This window comes from Meriones unguiculatus, chromosome 19 (genome assembly GCF_030254825.1).
Source record: "Meriones unguiculatus strain TT.TT164.6M chromosome 19, Bangor_MerUng_6.1, whole genome shotgun sequence".
NCBI classification, from domain to species: domain Eukaryota; kingdom Metazoa; phylum Chordata; class Mammalia; order Rodentia; family Muridae; genus Meriones; species Meriones unguiculatus.
Genome location: NC_083366.1, coordinates 48,458,912 through 48,479,554, shown reverse-complemented (window position 1 = coordinate 48,479,554; position 20,643 = coordinate 48,458,912). Strand labels below are relative to the sequence as shown.

The 20,643-nt window shown below is 40.0% G+C and overlaps 1 protein-coding gene across 1 annotated transcript in view; it reads left to right on the top strand.

The window, feature by feature from the left end:
* Gmds (GDP-mannose 4,6-dehydratase) overlaps positions 1-20,643 on the top strand; it is a 505,965-nt gene that overhangs the window by 380,901 nt on the left and 104,421 nt on the right. The window contains exon 8 of the mRNA XM_060372300.1: positions 16,424-16,542. Within this exon, the coding sequence (XP_060228283.1) occupies positions 16,424-16,542 (119 nt within the window). The remainder of the gene's footprint in view (positions 1-16,423; positions 16,543-20,643) is intronic.

Below are 20,643 nucleotides of genomic sequence, written 5' to 3'. Positions count from 1 at the left end.
GTACACATGCACACAGTAGAAGCACATGTGTGTGGAGACCAGAGGTCAACATTGGGTATCTTTGCTCAGGGACCATCTCCCTCTCTTTCTGAGGCAGAGTCTCTCCCTGAACCTAGACCTCACTGATCTGCTAGGTTAGCTACAGTGAACCTTGGGGATTGTCCAGTGTCTGCTTGCACCCCCAGCATTTCCATTAAAGCACATGCCACCATTCCTGCCTTTTCATGTTCGTACTAGAAAAAGAATTCAGGTCCTCATGCTTCTATGGCAAATACTTTATCAAATAAGCCATTTCCCCAGACTGACTGTATTGTCTTTTTTTTAATTAAATTTTTATTTTGTATATTTATTATATTTATTCACTTTGTATCCCAGCTATAGCCCCCTCCCTCATGCTCTCCCAATCCCACCGTCCCTCTCTCATCTCTTCTCATGCCCCTCTCCAAGTCCACAGAAAAGGGAGGTCCTCCTCCCCTTCCATCTGACACTAGCTTATCCAGTCTAATCAGAACTAGATGCATTGTTTTCCTCTATGGCCTGGTAAGGCTGTACCCCACTGAGGGGGAGGCTGTCAAAGAGCCAGCCACTGAGTTCATGTCAGAGACAGTCCCTGTTCCCCTTACTAGGCTACCCTCTTGGATACTGAGCTGCCATGGGCTACATCTGAGCAGGGGTTCTAAGGTTATATCCATGAATAGTCCTTGGTTGGAGTATCAGTCTCAGAAAAGACCCCTGGGCCCAGATATTTTGGTTTTGTTGCTCTCCTTGTGGAGCTCCTGTCCTCTCCAGGTCTTACTATCACCCCCTTCTTTCCTAAGATCCCCTGCACTCTGCCTAAAATTTGTTTATGAGTCTCAGTACTTGCTTAGATATAATGCTGGGTAGAGTCTTTCAGAGCCCCTCCATGGTAGGCTTCTGTCCTGTTTCCTGTTTTCTCAGTCTTCCAATGTCCGTCTCTGTTTGCCTTTCTGAATGAGGATTGATCATCTTACCCAGGGTGCTCCTTCTAGCTCGCCTTCTTTAGATGTACAGATTTTTATAGGTTTATCCTATATTATATGTCTAGTATCCACTTATAAGTGAGTATATACTGTGTGTGTCTTTCTGTCTCTGGGATACCTCACTCAGGATGAACTTTTCTAGTTCCCACCATTTGCCTGCAAATTTCATGATTTCCTTGTTTTTAATTGCTGAGTAGTACTCCATTGTGTAAATGTGCCACAATTTCTGTATCCATTCCTCCTTTAAGGGACGCTGTTTTGTTTTGAGATCATGTTTTTACATTTCCTCTCACAAGTCTTTTCACAGATGTAAAGAGTACCTTCTATCATGTAAAAAAGGGCATGTGAGGTTGCAGAAAAGATTTCTAAGCTGCCCACATTGCTTTTATTACTGAGAACAGCATTATTTCAAACAAACAAATACATTTTCTTAACTCTTAAACTCCAGCCCTAGTGGTTATACTCCAAGAAGTAGAAGACAACAGTCTAGAGCAGAGTGACTCTCCTTTTTAAAAAAATTTTTATTAATTACAGTTTATTCATTTTGTATCCCAGCTGTAGCCCCCTCCCTCAACCCCTCCCAATCCCACCTCCTCTTCCTCTTCTCTTCCCTTGCCTCTCCCCCAGTCCACTGATAGGGGCAGTCCTCCTCCCCTTCCATCTGACCCTAGCCTATCAGGTCTCATCAGAACTGACTGCATTGTCTTCCTCTGTGTCCTGTTAAGGCTCCTCCCCTCTCAGGGGGAGGTGATCAAAGAGCCAGTAACTGAGTTTATGTCAGAGACAGCTCCTGTTCCCCTTACTAGGGTACCCACTTGGACACTGAACTGCCATGGGCTACATCTGTGCAGGGATTCTAGGTTATCTCCATGCAGGGCCCTTGGTTAGAGTATCAGTCTCAGAAAAGACCCCTGGGCCCAAATTTTTTGGCTTTGTTACTCTTCTTGTGGCATTCCTGTCCCCTCCAGGTCATTCATCTCCCCCTTCTTTCCTAAGATTCCCTGTAGTCTGCCCAAAGTTTGGCTGTGAGTCTCAGTATCTGCTTTGATACCCTGCTGGTTAATCTTTCAGCATAGCCCTCTGTGATAGGCTCCTGTCCTGTTCCCTGTTTTCTCCCTCTTCCAATGAACATCCCGTTTACCTTTCTGAATGAGGATTGATCATCTTAACCCAGGGTCCTCCTAGAGAACCTCCAATTAAATGAGGGTTGCAGGGGGAGTACCAGCAGGTGGCACTGTCTCCTCCTGGCATGTATCTCTCTGTGGCCTATAGTAAAGGGCATTGTTCATATTTAAGAGCAAATAGTTAGTCCCTGCCACTTTCCATGGTGTCTCTAGCAAAGTTCCAATCTAACCCTAAGTGCGAGACAGCAATGTGTCCTGCAGACAAAATCTGGTTTCCGTTGCTTTTACATATATTGGAGTCGGTATGATGCCAACTGGGATGTCCTGTTGTCCTTATTGCTTGCCCCAAAGCAAACACGCAGTCCATTGTACTGATCAGAATACAATACTTGGGCTTTTCCCTACTTCTTTTTTCTAATTCCTGTTTTTCCTGAGTCCATTACATACAAAGCAATCTGTGTGAAAGAAAAGAGAAAGGAAGGAGCAATCATTGTACTGTCACTTAATCAAGTTTGTTTGTTCTCACACTGACTCATTCTCTAATATCTGTGCAATGCAGCCTGATAGCAAGGAGAGTACCCTGAAGGGGCTTGCTTCTTAGGAGGCAGATAAGCTCTCTCAGGGAGTCTCTGGGGCTTTATTTCTGTATCTTTGAAGAATTGAGTTACTAGAAGTTTATCTTTAAGACTTTTTTCGCTGACTCTTCAGCCTATACTCCATCTTCTTATTCTACTCAAAACCAAATTTGTTCTTTGTTATTGCACCTCGGAGGATACAGTCTAGGGGACAGAACATTGGAGCCAGTCAGTTGGATAGAGACAACTTGGTTTATGTTCTGAGTGTCCCATAGCCTACCTCATAGTATCTCAGAGCAGGTCTGGCAGTCCCTCATCATCCTCCCCTACCTTGGTTTTTCCTCTCAGAATGAAATTTATAGAAGCAGTAGGGTGTACAGCGGGATTACAATGCACATCTCCTGCTTCACTGGAAGGAGTGTGTCAAGGTCTGGAGGCATGTAAACTACTACTTCAAAATTGTCTGCTCTTTAAAATCCTGGTTTTTCAATTTCTAGAATAGAATAGATTCTCTTTGATGCCATACTTTAATAAAATGAGCAGCACTCCTGAGGATCTCAAAGCAAATGTAAAATCTATAATCTAGAGAAATAGAACTGGAATTTAGTTTGAATCGTGACAGCTTGAGGCGTTCTGAAAACTTTCCTCCAAAGCACAATGCAGTGAAAATACCATCTAGTTCTTTGAGAGCAGTGAGTGCGAATGTGCTGGGCACAGAACATGCCACTGGAGGACCTCACATTGCCCAGCTCCCCAGGAAGGTTCAAGTCACAGTTAGTATCTGCCTTTCATAAACACTACTCAAAGTGCTCTTTCTCTAAAGGTTGGAGGCTGAGAGAATGAAGCACACATCCTCTCCAGGCCAAGAGTTGCGTCATTAGCCCTGTGTGATCAATAAGTACATTGTGGTGGTGATTTCATAGCTGATTAACTGATGTCTCTACAAGCCAACACTTGACTTGAAAGGCTGGTCTGGCTGCTCGCTATGTGAGCGTGGCCTTCACTAGCCTGCCTGGCAGCCAGCTCTGAGCTGCGCTGTCCCAACCACAGCCTGGGTACAGCCCTCAGTTTCATCGTGAGTAACACATCAGCCAGAGGAGCCTTCTGTGAAAGAACAGGCATTTCGTCTCTTCATTCAGCACCAAATGACAAGATATTAGTATTAGGAAAGAGAAAAAAAAATGAATAGTACTTTCAATACCTGATTGTGGACATTTCACCCTTGATAATTGAGATAAATAAAAATGGCAAGCAGTGAGTATGTGACAATAGAGAAAAGCTAAAAATCTTGATAGAAACTACCAGTGCATCTGTGCTGCTGCCCAAACACAGAATTTCTTGGCCTTTCTATTTGCATTGCATTGCCTTTGAGTTATGTCAAGATATCAGAGCTTCATTTTGGAGTTTTTACGTTTTTCTTACTGGCTTTCTGTTTTATTTTTTGAAAAGTAAAGATTCTAGATTTGTCTTTTTTAGTTTTCTGTGTCTCCCAACCCCCAACACAGCATCATTTTTAGTATCACCAGTTGTTGGGCAAACAAATCATTGTATACTTGTCAGGAAAACTAAATGTGTTAGAGTCTTACTTTTCATAACTAGTGAGATTTTCCAACTGGAGTGTATCTGTTTTATTCTGCCTCCAGCCAACATCTGATGATCAGTAAAGCTGTATGCAGATACTTTCATATATTGAAAGAACAATATTTTGACACTCATTGACGTAAGCAAAAAAAAATAACACTAAGAAAGTGTTCAAGAAAACAATAATAATATTGTTTGTTCAGTCACATGAAATGAATGTTAAAAATTTGTTATATTAACAGAAAAGAGTCCACTTAGCTCACAGTCTTTTACATTTGCCTAGGTTATATTACTTATTGTGATATATATATATGTTAACAATATTGAACAATCATTGATACTGGTCACACTATTGAAATGTTAGTCACCAAAAACCACATAGTAATTTCCCAGGGTCTAGTAAGTTCTGGATTTCTCTAAAGATTCCTTAAAAATTTTGTGTAGTTATATGCTTTAAATTCTTTAAAGTATCCCCTGATCCTCTATGTATTTGTATTTTAAATATTAGAGGACAAAATGGATTCTTTTGTTCTTAGTTTTAATTTGTTTAGTATGAATTTGCTCTTATTGAGGAAAGGACTGTATGCGTGTGTGTGTGTGTGTGTGTGTGTGTGTGTGTGTGTGTGTGTGTGTGCTGAATGACATGATTTCTTCTGTGTCACTGGACTCACACATAACTGTTACAGTAAATATTTTCTTAAATATGGATATCTTTCCTTTTAATCTCCATTGATCAAGAACATTACAAAGCCAGCATCTAAGAATCTTTATAACAGACACATGAAGAGCACAAGCTAAACCAAGGCAGGTAGAGCAGTTTGACCACCCACGTTTACAGAGCTCAGCTACTGATTATAGTGGGCATTTTCAAGTTTAGCAAATAAAATTAAAGGGAAAATGTTCATAGCTATTCCATACAAGTGTATTTTTAAAAGTCTGATAGATGAGTAACTTTCAACTGGACACTGTGACTTTTTTAATTGGACTCTCTAGGGCTACATACTTGAAGAGTTTCAGTGAATAAGTCAAATGGGATACGAGGTTGCCAATTTCTAAAATGGTGGTCAGTCTTGCTCACTGTTGCTAGTATTGTTACACAGGGGCTGAAGGATAGTCACAGACAGTAACACACTGATGAGCAACACTCCTGCTTTCATGCTGGCACCTCCTCCAATGGCAGGGTATACTTGAGTTGCCACCAGGCACGTGGTACTTCCCCAGCGAATCCTCCATTCACCCCTCAGAGCAGATATATGACTTATCCCTAGACTTGCATGTCTCTAACTCATTCTTGGCTTCTAGCTCTCTTCATTCCAGTTCGTTGGCACACAGAACAGAAACCAACTCAGTAAAGCAGAAAGATTTGTCATAGGAGCCCTGGGATACTTCTCAGGCACAGAAAGTAAGACCTACTTTGCTCAATGGCTCTGTCCTCTTCTCTCATTTTCCAGTCTAACTCCTCTAGTCCTATAAGTTTCCTTCTTTGTGTTGGGCTTACTTCCTCTGGGCAAGCCTTCCCTCTGCATCAGTAGGGACCAGACTTCAGCAACCTCAGTGGGCACTGTCCTGTTGGATTGGCTCAGTATCTATGTCATTGAAACTATGATTGATCCAAACTTGCCAAGAGGTTGATTGGTCAGGAAGGTGACAGGCCACCTGGTTCAGTGACAGCTGCCTTTGATTCACCTTCAGCTGGAGTGGTAGGTGGAGCCTGTCTTACTTACAGGAGGAACTTTAGAAAGGAGCCAGGACTGCTGTCTCTCCAACACCACCAGTTTATGTCTTTTCTGTGTAAGTACCGAAAGTCCCCAACCCAGGTACAGCACTACTCTGTCCCCTTCCTGGGACATCTCCAGAGCCAAGCATGTAGCAAGCAGTCCATAAATGTCTCAACTGACTAGTCTGCAGTCTGGGTGAGCCTACACCAGTTCCTTGCCTGCCCTTATGATATTTTCTCTAGGAAGTGCTTTAGAGCAGTACAGCAGAAAGCCCTTGAGGAGAACTGGAGCTCCAGCCCCAGCTCTGTACGGAAGTGGGTGTGTGACTGTAGGCGTGCCACTTAATCTCTCTGGTTTCAGTTGCTTCATCTTTAGAATGAGTTGAAGTGAATGAGAACATCTCTGAGGCCCCTTCCAGCTATAAAATTCTGTGGCTCTGACTAACTGACTTGGGCTTTAACTCACCCCACCCAGTAGGCCATCCTCCCCTTTGCCATTTATAGGAACAAGAGTTTTGTCATGGCAATGGACCAGTCATTCTCCCAAGCTACATAATTATTGTCATCATCCTTCTCTTGATAATAAATAATTGTTTTTGAACACTTCCTGTGTCCTGGGCACACTTGCAGACAGACACTTTAGATGTTAGCTAATTTATTCTTGTAAAAACCCCATAAGATAAGATAGTCTTTAACTGATTGTCGATTAGCCTCTCCACAGTTACCTGTAAGCAGCACACTGGAATTGAATCCCAGGTGGTCTGGTAACAGACATGCCCCAGTAGAGCTCTGGGTATACAATCAGCACTGAAGCTTCCCTATGAATTTGTTGCATATGCATGCTCTCTGGAGCCACCCAGGCCTTTCAGTTAGACTCTCCTAGGGTAAGGAGAGCCAGCAATTCTTTTTGGTCTTCCAGATCATTTTGATATATGCCAATATTTGAGAATTCCTGCCATCTTTATCACATTTCACCAAAACCATAAATGTTCTTTTGATGTTTATCACAGGTATTCTGGCAGGAAATAGGATATATGTTATCCTTGCCTCTTTGTAGATAATTGAGGCAGGCATTCAGATGTCACTGCCAATAAAGGAAAACACAGATATACTATTTTTCAAGCTTATTTGCTTTCCTAGGTTGACATGACCGGTGAAATGGATGCAGAAGTCAGGTAGTCCATACACTGAATGTAGATGGAGGAGAGGTAGGGTTATTTCTCGAGATGTGTGATCTCTCTGGCAGGTTTAGGGAAGTGTCTCATATAGAAGGCTAACTCTCTTTCCTTAATTTAAAGCCTGCTTTTTGCCTTGTGCTGCCCAGCATGGCATGCCCTCATATAGCCACTGAGGTCTTGTATAAGTGCAAGATTTAGAAAATAAAAGAAGGTATGTGAAATACCTGGATAGTGTTTATATCAGAATAAAATACTAACTATATTGAATTAAATAAAACATTAAGACTAGCTACTTCTCTTGCTTTTGTAATGTAGCAGATAGAAAAATTAAAAGCCTTTATGTTTAGGCTGATCCTGCCATGTATATAAAAGCATGGAAGAGTAATTTTTATTTACTGGAAAGGAGAGGCCTGTGGCAACACCAGCAGCTATTGAAAGGATTATAGAATCAACCCGGAAGTTATAGTCTCAAGATCAGACTCTAGATGGTTTGGACGGGCTTGATGAGTATGGTTTTTGAAAGTCAAATGAATTAGAAGAGATTTACATAGCACAGCCAGGAGCCAAGAGCAGGGAGGTAGCCAGTCAGGTGCTCATAAGTGTAAAGAAACTTCTTCCACCATTCCTAGGTCTTCTATATTGTCCTAGCAATTAGAGCCAGACTCTAATTCTAGAACGGCTTACCTGAGTATTTGAGTGGGAGCAGATAATTGGAAACACCTGCTGAGGTAGGTGGCAGGGTGTGCTCCAGGAAACAACTACTTCTGGGAAGCATGTGACAGTAATGAATTTAGAACATTTGTCAAATTATACTAGTGACCTAAAAGTGAGCTTCTACATCCCAGGTGCCAGTCTGAATTATTTTTCCATCATATAAACTGGTGATTGGACAGTTTAAGAAGATATGTGGAACTTTGCATAGAAATTGAAAGTATAGAGGCAGGAGTGACAATGCATGCCTGTGATGTCATAAAGGAGCAGGGCAGGACTCTTTCCAGTACCAGGACAGCCTGAGCTACATGGAAAGTTTCAGGCCATCCTAAGACCCTGTTTCAAATGCACATAGCTGTAGGATTTTGCTGTAATACCTATACAGTCATCCAGCATTACAGCCCTCAAACAATATCCATTTGTTGTAGGTTCTTCTAGAAATAGATGTGGTAACCCTACCCATCCTGCTCCTCTTTTTACAGGATGACTTTCTATCCTTAGGAAGAGAAACTCTATTTCCCCCTATGTTTGATAGTGGACTGACTGTAACCAAACCTTGCCCAGAAAGTGACAGCAGCTTCTAGGACAAGCCCTTTATAGGTCTTGTTCACCTTCCTGGGAGCAGCTACCATATAAGGAAGTTTGGGCTAGGCTGGTAAATGATGGGAGACCATGTCAGTGAAGAATGACCATGAGGAGTCCCAAATGTAGGTCACAGTAAGCACCCAGGGCTGGGAGGGAAGTCATCACCATTCCACATAACCCAATACACATAGCCAGTATCACGAGGAATCAAGATGAGCTATGTTCTCTGAGCCCTCCAGAAGTTCTGGGAAACAAAAAACTGGTCACTATGTATTGGAATGCTTTAATCCAGCCACAATTGATCAGTTTAACATTTATTTTCATTGTTTAATTTTCACTCAGAGTCCTTTTTGAAACCTGAAAATTTTTAATTACTCATAGATTCTCTCTCACTCTCCTTTCTCTCCTCTCTCTGTCTGTCTCTCTCTTTCTCTCTCTCTTTCAAGACAGGGTTTCTCTGTGTGTAGCCTTGGCTGTTCTGGACTCACTTTGTAGACCAGCCTGGTCTTGAACTCACAGAGATCTGCCTGCCTCTGCCTCCCTGACTGCAGGGACCACAGGCTTGCAACACCAGGCTCGGCTTACTCACAGATTCTTAAACTACGCGTGTTAAGTAGTATCTCAGTTCTGCTTATATTTAAGGCTTGTCCACTAGTAGTAAACCAAAAGTATTTTAAAGAAATTGTTAATTACGCTGGGTAAGAATAAGACCACTACCACAATCTTTGAGCCAAATTGGAAGCAAACTTTATTAAATACTGGCCAGGACAATGGGCACTTGCCAAGTTTATACCTTGGATTACCAGAATATGGCTCTGAATTACATTACTCAGGAACTTATAAAGGCAAGACCTACAAGGCTATGTCTTTTCAGTCTTTGTCCAGTCAGAGGCAAGCATACATCCTAACATAGTTCCTGCCTGTGTACCTCCACTAAGCAAATCCTGTGCAGCTGGAGCAACCAAGCTTGCTTACAGAAGTGAAAACATATGGCTTGTTACGTTACATGAACAACAGACCCTAGTATTCCAAGAAGTTATCTGTCCTTGGCCAAGTGAGTCTTACAGGTTGGAGGCATTTTTGTTTTACAGATCTCTTAAGTAATTTAAACTTAAAACATAACATTAGTTCTCACAATGTTTTTCTAGATATGTACAAAGTATTATAATTAATGTATTTATTAATTCTTTGAAATTTTCATACAATGCATTTTATACTAACCATGCTTTGTGTCCTTTTTTTTTTTTTTAATGACCCACTAAGTCCAATTTATACTGACCATATATTCCTAGCTGTGGTGTCACACACTGGAACATGTCCACTCAGTGCTATGTTTCAATAAAAAGATTTAACAAAGCAAGCTGGTAGTGATATATTAGGTCCAGTCCATCCCGCCACATCATTCCAACATCTCTGCTCCTGCCTCTGTTCTTGCAGCTCTTGTCTGCCCTTCTCTCCTCCTCCTCTGCCTCCCACCTTCCTGTCCTCTGACTCCTCCCTCTCTTCCTGCTTCCTTTCCCTTGCTCAACATTATGGCTAGTTGCTTTATTTTGGCATGTTTACACAAAGTTGAGACAGGTGATGCTTAAAATAAATATCACAGTGCAATGTCCGGATTGAAACCAGAGTTTCAGAGAAAAATCAACATTTGAATAAACAAGGGTAAAGTGAATACATTCCAAAAGAACATTATACCAACAACCCTCCCACCTCCAACCCTGTGACACACTTCCTCCAACAATGCCACGAATAGTCCAGCAAGGCTACACCTGCTAATAGTGCAAGTTCCTATGAGCCTATGGAATCATTTTTATTCAAACTGCCACAGTGGTATAGATGGATCTTGAAGGAGATAAGTTCCCATATTTCTGAAGAACTGCCACACTGATTTTCATAGTGGTGGCTGTGTAAGTTTGTACTTCCCCCAGCAATGGATGTGTGTTCTCCTATTCCATATCCTCACCTGCATGTGGTGTTGATTTTAGCTATTCTAACAGCTATAACATGAAATCTCAAAGTGGTTTTGATTTACAATTCCCTAATGACTAAGGATGCTGAACATTACTTAAAAGTGCTCTCAACCATTTGAATTTTCTCTATTAAGAGTTCTCTATTTAGATATGTACCCTTTTTAATTGGATTATTTGGGGACTTTTGATATCTAATTTCTTGAGTTCTTTTTATGTGTTGGATATTAGTCTTCAATTGGATGTGGAATTGGTAAAAATCTTTTCACATTCTGTAGGCTGCTGCTTTGTCCAAATGACATTGTCCTTGCCTTATAGAAGCTTTTCCATTTCATAAGGTCTGACTTATTAATTGTTGATCTTAATAATTTCTTATCTATTAGTTTTCTTATCTATTAGTGTTCAGTAACTGTATCTTTAAAATATCTAAAGGACTTTTACTCAGTGGAGTATACATGCCACTGGTTTTGCCCATGGATAAATTTAGAGTACCATCATGCTAGGCCTTTTTTTTTCTTAATGCTACTTCATTTTGTTTACATAATTTTATTTTTCTTAATTGGGTTATTGGATTTTTGTTTCTAAGACATGTCAAAGAGCAAGGCATAATGGCACATGCCTGCAGTTCCAGCTCTTGGGAGGTAGAGGAAAGGAGGATCAGGAGTTCCATTTGAGGCCAGCCTGAACTTGATGAAAGCCTATCTTGGATACAAAAACAAACAAATAACTTGTGGTAGAGGGATTCTCCTGAGCTAATCCTGAAACTCGCCTACTGGCGTTACATATAGCTTATGGCTTGGCCTACCTTGTATCCACTAAGGTCTTAACCCAAACTGTGACTACCAGACTCTCATTGAAAAAAAAAAAAAAAAACTTGTGAAAAGTAAAGTCTAAACATAAAGCATACATAGGAAGAGTTCCATCTGGCATCCTTTATTTCTAACTTTACTTTTGATTTGTTCAGATTCACTTTTTCTTTCTTTTTTTTTTTTTTTTTCAAGACAAGATTTTTCTGTATAGCCTTGGTTATCCTGAAACTCTGTAGAACAGCCGGGCCTAGTCAGACATCCACCTGCCTCTGCCTTCCAATTACTGGGGTTAAAGGTGTGTACCACCACTGTCCAGAAAATTTACATTATAAAAATCACTGTATTTTAGATTTTTGTTTTATTGCTTGGTAAGTTAGTTAGTGTGTTTTGATTTTTTTTTTCTTCTTACTGAAGATCAGATCCACAGTATTGTACATGGTGGGTAAATGCTTTCCACTGAGCTATACCTCCAGCCTAGATGACATATATTAGAATGATTTCCTAGATTTTCTCCATTAGATTTTGTGAATGTATGTACACAAACATTGTTTTATGACAGCTAACACATACACACACATATATAATAAATAAAAATAGCACATAAGCAAAAAAAAATGCTAAGCTTAAAAAAGCTGCAGTCAAATATACATAGTTAAACATCACCTTGATTAACCAATCCTGTTATTCATGGGCGCCAACTCAGTTAATCAGTGTTTGCGGCCTGGATACCGAACTGGAGATTAATGGCAAAGTGGAAGCAATTGTAGAATCCAGGTTTTTAAGACAAACACACACATACCCCAAAAGGCATGCATGGAATCAATGTAGTCAGTCGTCTGTGGTGATGTGCTTTGGGTGTTCTCCTTCACTGGGCCACTGTGAGCAGCTACTAGAGCTGGTTACTTACTGAGCAAGGAAGACCGGCCTTTCCCCAAGGCCTCCTGAACCTCTTGTATTCACGCTTATCATTTGAAGAGCTGAACAGAAGGCTATGAAAGGCTGTTTTTGTCTGAAACTTTTAAATGTTAAGTTTTTTTTCCTCTAAATCAGATTTTTAAGACAGATAGTTTAGCTATATAGTTACAAGAAAGCATATTATGAATATAATATCTATACCATCTTAACTTGGCTGTCAAATGTCAATTGTATAGCATCAGATTTCCCTTAACCTCACAGGCCTTTAATGAAAAATAAATTTGAGATGTGAGTTGAAAATTGCATTGTTCTCTTGCCACTGAAGGACATTTTCATGGGGAAGAATCTTGCTCTGGTACATCCCTTAAGTAATTTGCTTTCCTCCCTGTGGGATAGATGAAAAAGCAGGAGTATGGGGAGGGAGGGCTTAGTAATCAGGTCAAGACTGAAAGTAAATAAGTATCTGAGGAAGTGGCTGAGTCAGTCACATCCTTAAAGGGCACCAAAAGAATGCAGGATGACTCCTGCTTTTCCTCTTTGATTCCTTGAGAGACAGAGGAGAACACTGACCTCTAAAACATATAACCTCCAGACTGCTTCTACTTTCAGAAGCCAAAGTTAGGTGGTGATTTGCTCACAGCCTGTGGCCCATCCTGTCATGGGTCATGTGATCCCACATGTGAACAGGAAGGTGAGAATGGGTGAACTCTCGCCTTGGTTGTGCCATCCATCAGAGAACAAATGGAGCAGATCAATGTGTGCAGCTGAACACGGAGGTGATGGCTGTATCCTCCTCACACAGGGGCCTTTGTTTCCTGGACATGATCTGGCATTAGGAGGGGATGCCCTCAGCCTAGGCTTCGTGGCAAATTTCTAACCCATTATCACACTAGAACACAGGATCGTTTATCTTCTAATCCAGAGTGTCACCTGTTCTTCATTTACCAGTCAATAATCATTAATTATGCTCTGTGGAAACTTAAACAAAGCTCTTTCCCTCTGTTAAGGCCGGTAAACTCTTTAGCAATAACAAATAGATCTGGAATTGTATATCCTTTCCCTCCCATTCCCAGACTGGAGTCTGGCACAGTAGGAACTGTAGAGGAAATGCCTAGAAATTGATAGGTCAAAGGGCCAGATAGTCTGATGGAAAGAAAGAGCAGACTCTTGGCTCTGGCTCCCATGTAAGCAAGAGGCTCCTACTTCTCCATTCCTGCCAGGAGCATACAAGTCCTAAGGTCCTGGCCTGGCCTCACGTAGACAGACCAGAAGCTGTTTCCTTCCACATGGGGCGGGGGGAGGGGGGAGCCACAGGAGATTTGAATTAAAAAAAAAAAAATCAGCTTACTGGTCCTGAAATGTCTATCTAAAATGTTATTTTTAGAATGGAAATCTGAGTCAAACATACTTAATTGTATTTACTCTATTAATATCTAATCCCTCTTACAAATATTCAAACAGAAATTCTAGCTAGAAATATAATTTTTCCTAAAACTCTAGAAATAGTTTGGCAAAAGCCAAAGTGTGTGTGTGTGTGTGTGTGTGTGTGTGTGTGTGTGTATCTGTGTGTCTTTGCATGTGTGTGTGTGTGTGTGTGTGTGTGTGTGTGTACATGTGCATGTGAATACATGTTTGTGCCTTGGAATGCCGCTGGTTTTCACCCAGTCAAGAGAGGTAAAGGTTCCTTAGTGGGAAAGGGCACTAAAGGGCAGCTTGGGCCCTGGCAGCCACCAGTGCTTTATGTGGTTAGTCCACAGGGAACCCAGAGAGACACAATCTCATCCCAGCAGCAGGACTCAGGACCCTTGTCCAGAGCATGGGAGCAGAGGTCATTTTTCCAAGACAAATTAGGGAGAGCATACATTCCATGTTATGAGGAACATGATCAGGCAGAGCCTACAAGGAGCCCCACGTCTGTGCTCATGTGTCAATGCTGTCTGCCCATTCCAAGTTCATCTCTGCTCTTTTTCTGGCCCTCAGTTCTTAATTGTAAGCAGGGCTTCCAAGCCATGCAGACACCATCTGCTGGCAGCTTGTATTTTAAAAACTGGTCAAATTTTATTAGTTACAATAATGGCAGTATAACATTTAATAAGTATTCTCACTGATTATCTTTTTTCAATGATTTCAATATATTTTTTCAATTTAAAAAAGTATTCTGACTGATATTTTAGTATAAAATCACACTACAGCGATTTCATTAACATGTATAAAACTGACTGTTCAGCTGGGTATGATGGTATGTCCAGAAGTAGTAGCCTGAGGCAGGAGGATAGCATAGTCTATGTGTGTGTGATGAAGTTTTTTTCTTGCCAAGACAATTTCTTCTGACAATGTCTTTATAGCATATTTCACTGACTCAAGGTCAAAGTCATTTCCATTGTCCTACCCAAATGTGCGACAAGGCATGGAAAATTACACAAATTTTTATTTATCTTGGAACACAAATATAATGTAAAGCAGTAGTGAACCAAAGATATTATATATGCGAAATAATTTCAAAGGAAAGAATATATACATTTTATTTTGTTAAAGGGTTTGTGTACAAATAAACAAATGAATAAATAAATAAACAGATAGATAGACAGGAATTAAAATTTTGGTGACATTTTCTGAGAAGCTTAGAGGGCTGGCTCGCTGGTTTTGGTGACTAGTTTCATCTCTTCCAGTGGTTGATAGGAGAGACTCACTGAAGTCCTTCTCTCTGAATTAGAACAAGTGCTTAAGTAAGCAGGACTCTGAGGCTGTGTCACACTGAAACGCAGATTCTTTTTTGCCTGTTTTTATTTTGTGAAATGGGTAATTGTAATGGAGATTAAACTTTTCTTCTTAGGTGTACAGATTTTAGCTGTATTATATGTCTAATATCTACTTATGAGTGAATATATACCCTGTGTGTCTTTCTGCTTCTGGGATACCTCACTTAGGATGATCTTTTCTAGTTCCCACCATTTACGTGCAAATTTCATTATTTTCTTGTTTTTTTATCGCTGAGAAATATTCCATTGTGTAGATGTACCACAATTTCTGTATCCATTGCTCAAATGAGGGGCATCTGGGTTATTTCCAGCTTCTGGCTATTACAAATAAAGCTGCTACAAACATTTCTTGAGATTTGGGGTTGGAAGCATATTTGCTAGAGATGAAGTCCAGAGCATGAACTGTTCCACTGAACTATATTATCTTCAGCCTTGCAGGGATCTTTCTTAAAGAAACATGACCATGTTCTTGTCAGAGTCCTGCTACACCTATTTTTAAAAAAAATTATTTTTGAGTGTGTGTGTGTGTGTGTGTGTGTGTGTGTGTGTGTGTGTGTGTGTGTACATGAGTACAGGTGTCCATGGGGATAGAGAGGTCAGATCTCTGGAGCAGACAATTGATGCTGCCTGGTGTGAGTACTGGGAATCAAATTCTAGTCTTCTTGGAGGCATAAAGTAGTATGAAACACTGAGCCATCTCTCTAGCAACATAATCTGTATCCCATGTATATGTATGTGTAGGAATATGTATGTATTCTGTAACATCAGCTACCGTGTGTGTGTGTGTGTGTGTGTGTGTGTGTGTGTATCCTGTGTAATTGATATGTAATTCTAAGCTATGGAAGCTGTAGACCTACATGCTATTGATAAATGTTTTTCTAAGCAAGTAGAGTCAGATTGTGGCGATTGCTCCTATTTCATGCTTCAAAATGTTGCTTCATTTGTCCTAAACATCTTTAACTCTCAATATGTCCATTTCTGCAACAGTATGAAGGCTGAATATCTTGTTGACAACTTGTTAGAATGCTTGTAGTTTCTATTATGTGACTTTTTCTTTGTTAATGTTTCTTGCTCGTTTCTATTTTACTGTTGAGCTTTCAACTTCATTGTTAAAAAATGGGATTCTACTTTTCAGGACTTTTCATCTGTTCAAAAGAGTTTTTCTTGCCTGCCATCTGTGACATGAAGGACAATTAAATATTGATTAATATTTTCCTCCTGAGTTGTGGTCTGGAGAACTTTTGTGTAGGAATCTCCTGATCTGCTGAAAATAAAAATTCCTAGAGTTCATGATAGGCCAAGTGCTCACACCAATATATTCCTCAGGTTTTCCTGATGTACATTAACTTATGAGAGCCAGCCTTCCTAATCAGAATATTGCATTAAGTTCACACTCATTTTCTAGCTGTACTTTTCCATATTCAATTATATGCTGTAATATTACATTCCCATAGTGATCACTGAGTGTAATTTTCACATGAATTTACTCCTTTCTGTCTAGGCCATGTGGCTGATGTTACAGAATGATGAGCCAGAGGACTTTGTCATAGCTACTGGGGAAGTTCATAGTGTCCGTGAATTTGTTGAAAAGTCGTTCATGCACATCGGAAAAACCATTGTGTAAGTACACCTGCTGGTTGCTTCCTGCTTGTTACCAGGTATTGTTGTCCATGCTCTTCCACTGATCCCGCTTCCTCTCTGCCTCTCAGCCTCTTAGAAAGCAATGCAGGAGGTCCTTTAGGAGTCTCACATCCAGCTCCAGCTAGTGTGTCAGATCCTGATCGGCTTCTGAACCCTGTCTTGTCAAGATTTACTTTCTTTTAATTTTTAATGTATTTTTTTCAATTTAAGATTTATGGTAAGGTGAATTCTGTGTTATATAATGACTTTACCATGGCTAATTGTATCTTTTTATGAGACTAATGTAAACATATACTCAATAATTTTCACTGCCTTTATATATACATACATATATTTGTATATATATACATATATAATTGTTTTTGTTTCTTCAAAGAATTTTTAACTTTTTATTGCTTCTTTGTAAATTTTACATCATACACCCTAATCCCATTCATCTCCACATTCCTTTATATCCTCCCTCTGTCCAAGCAACCTCCCCCATAAAAGAAAGAAGAGAAGATAGAATAAAATAATCTTGTTGTGGAGGCTGCAGCATGCCGCAGTGTGTCATACAGTATGCCTTTTGTCCACACATCTTTACTTGCAAACCTTCATTTCAGTGAGTCAATGGTCTATTTTGCTGTCTCTGACTTCTGCTATATTATCTGTACTGGATCCTCCCAGGGATTCTTCTCATATATACTATTGTTGCCCCGTGTCATGGAAATCCTACAACTTTGGATCTGCACTTTCGCGCCCTTTAGCAGCTCATAGTTGGGTAGGCCAAATCAAAGCCCTGAATTTGGGCCTGGGAGGTAGCTGTGTTGGTCAGCCCAGTAGCTCTCCTGCACCCACACCACGAGGTTGAGCTCTCAAGAACTGCCCCCATTAGCTCAGCCAGTGCTGAGGCTGTCAAGGGGCAGGATTCTCATGTCCTCCTGGAAGGCTCACCCGTGTCTTTACCCCCAGGTCTAGCTCTACTATGCTTCCCAGGCAAGATGCAGGGCCTGCTCTCCTGAGTGCAGCTAGTGAGGGGTGGGGCCATCTCTCCAGCTTTCATGACCTCAGAGCCAGCTCACCCACCTTCCACAGTTGGCAAGGGTTGAGAGAGTGGAGGGTATTTCTCTCTTACCCATGCCACCCCACAGCAGATGAGGGGTGGGGCCAGCTCTATAGTTAGTTGTTGTTTTTTTGTTGTTGTTGTTGTTTTTTGTTTTGTTTTTGGTTTTTTTGGTTTTTTTTTTTTTGTTTTTTTTGATGCAGCTTTTTTTCTGTTTAGCCCTGGCTGTCCTCAGATTTTCTCTGTACACCAGGCTGGCCTCAAACTCAAGAGATCTATCTGCCTCTGTATGTTGGGATTAAAGATGTGTGCCACCACCACCCAGCTTTTATTTTATATTTTTAAAATTTGTAATCACTGAAAATCTACAGAAGCGTTTCAAATATGTTATACTTTTCTTTTCTCTGGGCCGTTGAAATAGCTGTGATTTAAAATTCTGTAATCCTGTACTTGTGTGTCTCACCTACAAATAATGACATTCTATTACATAAACGTAAGAGGCTATCAGTTCCTGGCAACCCAGACTGATATGCTGCTTCCATCCATCCACCCTTCAGAATCCCACTAGCATTCTAGCAGTTGGTGTGCTGTCCTTCATACAAGCTCACCCAGTGCAGCACCATGCACTACTCACGCTTGTAACATTGCACAAAATATTTTGGAATACGTAAACGTTAGTGATAAATCACTACAGGGAATCCTTTTCTAGTTTAATTATAATATACAGCTCGAAAGCATTTATTACATTTGCAGTTTTATATGACCATCACGACTAGACTTTTCCAAACTTTTCCATCACTCTAAACAATAAAAACAATAACCCCTTTTCATTTGTATATCATGTGGTAATACGTTTAATTGTTTAAGTGCGGACAAACTATTTTCTAAGATTTCCTTTTAAAACATATGAAAAGATTATAGTTTCTAGCCATGTTGAAATAAAGGAATGTAGCCTAAATCTTTTATTTTTAGTCATTTGTCAGTGCCCTACCTGTCCTGGAACATTCTGTATAGACCATGCTGGCCTTGAATTCATAGAGATTGACTTGCTTTTACTTCTTGAAATTAAAGGCGTGCACCCCCATACTCAAACCTTTTAACTTAACTGGTAAACTAGATAAAAATGCATGAAATCGTTATTTTAGACATTAGACAAATACAATTAGACAATACAAGACTGTGGTCCCTAATAAAATATCAGCATTGAGTTCTGAATTGCCTTGACTTCCCTCTTGGGATCATAGTGAACCATGAGTTCAGAAAGGGACCCTCAAGCTGAGAACTTCCCTAAGAGTCTGAAGGACCTAGACTTTGCGGTGCAGAGCTTTATGGAATCTATTAAAAAAAAAAAAAAGACACTTCAGAGATCTGCACAGAGGTCCTCTTGAATCTTTGCTTAATAATACTAAGGTGTAGGTATATGACAAGCTCCACAAACTTAGACAAAACATACTCTTGGAGCAAGGAGCTGACTGTTTCTTCAAGTTCACCCAAGACTAGATCTAGACATCTAGATCATCCTGAGGATCACTGGGTACAATCAAATTTCTAGAAGACTATGTCTGAAAAATAAGATAACCCCAAAAGGAAACGCCACTCTAGAGTCAGAGTGAGAAATTTTAACTAGAGGTCTTCAGAGGATCTAATAGAACACAAATAACAGTGTTTGGGCATTGTAAAACCCAGAAGTTTTCAAATGAAACCATATATTCTTACCAGACTGGATAGAATTTATTATATTCAGGTGTCAATCCAATATTAATAGGTATGTCAAAAAGCAAGAAAACATAAGCACATAATCCACAGCCACAATAGCAATAAAACAATAAGAACAGACTAAACACTAATGAAGATGATGTAAAAACACAAATACATTGATACCTGTTGAAACTGTATTCATCATTTTTTTTAAAAGACCTAGGTACCATGGAAAGAATATATTTTTAAAATTAAGTAGAACTTTAAGAGATTAAAAAAACTAAGCTTCTGTAATAAAAATTTTATTATTGACATTGAGCAAATTACATACAGGAAAGAACGCAGAGAATGTGTAGACACAGTGATAGAAATGAAGCAAAAGAAACCTAGAAGGAAAAGAATTGTTAGGAGAGAAAAGGAGTTTCCCGTGGGTCAGTTACCAAGAATTGTGATGGGTGTAATTGAAGTCACAGGGGCAGAGGATGTGCACAGAAAAAATTAAGTAAGAATCATTTTCCTTCCTGATTTGATGAAAATGTAGGCCTAGAAATCATAATAAATTCTAAGCAAAAACAAAGAAAGATCACTACACCATGTAATCAAAACAAGAAAAAGAAATGCTAAAAAGAAAAGCTTCCTTTTTTGTTTGTTTTCTTTTGTTTTATTTCCCCATGAGACAGGTATATAGCCCAAGCAAGTCTCAAGTTCTCCCAGTAATGGAGGATAACCTTGAACTCCAATTCCTCTGGCCTCTCCCTCCAGAGTCCTAGAGTTACAGAGCTGTGTTGGGGATCAAGCCAAGGAGTTCATGCATATTATTTAACACACTCATAAGATGCAAGGTCTATATATAAAATTCAATTATATTTAAGAATAAAAACAACAGACAATTACAACTGAAATAAAAATGCCACTCCAGAAGATTAGAAAACATGACACTTTCAGAGGTCAGTTTTACAACACCAGGAATATTTGTCTATTCAAGTTTTAGAAGACTTTGGCAAAACCCTAAATAATGAGAAATACATCATGTTCTTGGCTTGAAGAACTCACTGTTTGCTTTTTTCAAATCAATCAATAGATTCAGTGTAATCAGTCTAAGCTATGTGGTGTTTTTAAAAATAGAAATGATTAGCACGCTAAGTCTGGCACAGTAAATCACATCTGTGTTCCTGCCACCAGGGAAGCTAAAGCAAGTAGAATGCAAGTGTGAGGACAGCTCGAGCTGCATGGCAAGCAAGGCCTTCAGGTGAAAGAGGAGGAGGCAGGAGGCAACTTTAAATTTCTCATGGAAATGCAGAGGATCCAGGGTTGTTTTAGAAAAGGCCAAACCTGTAGAA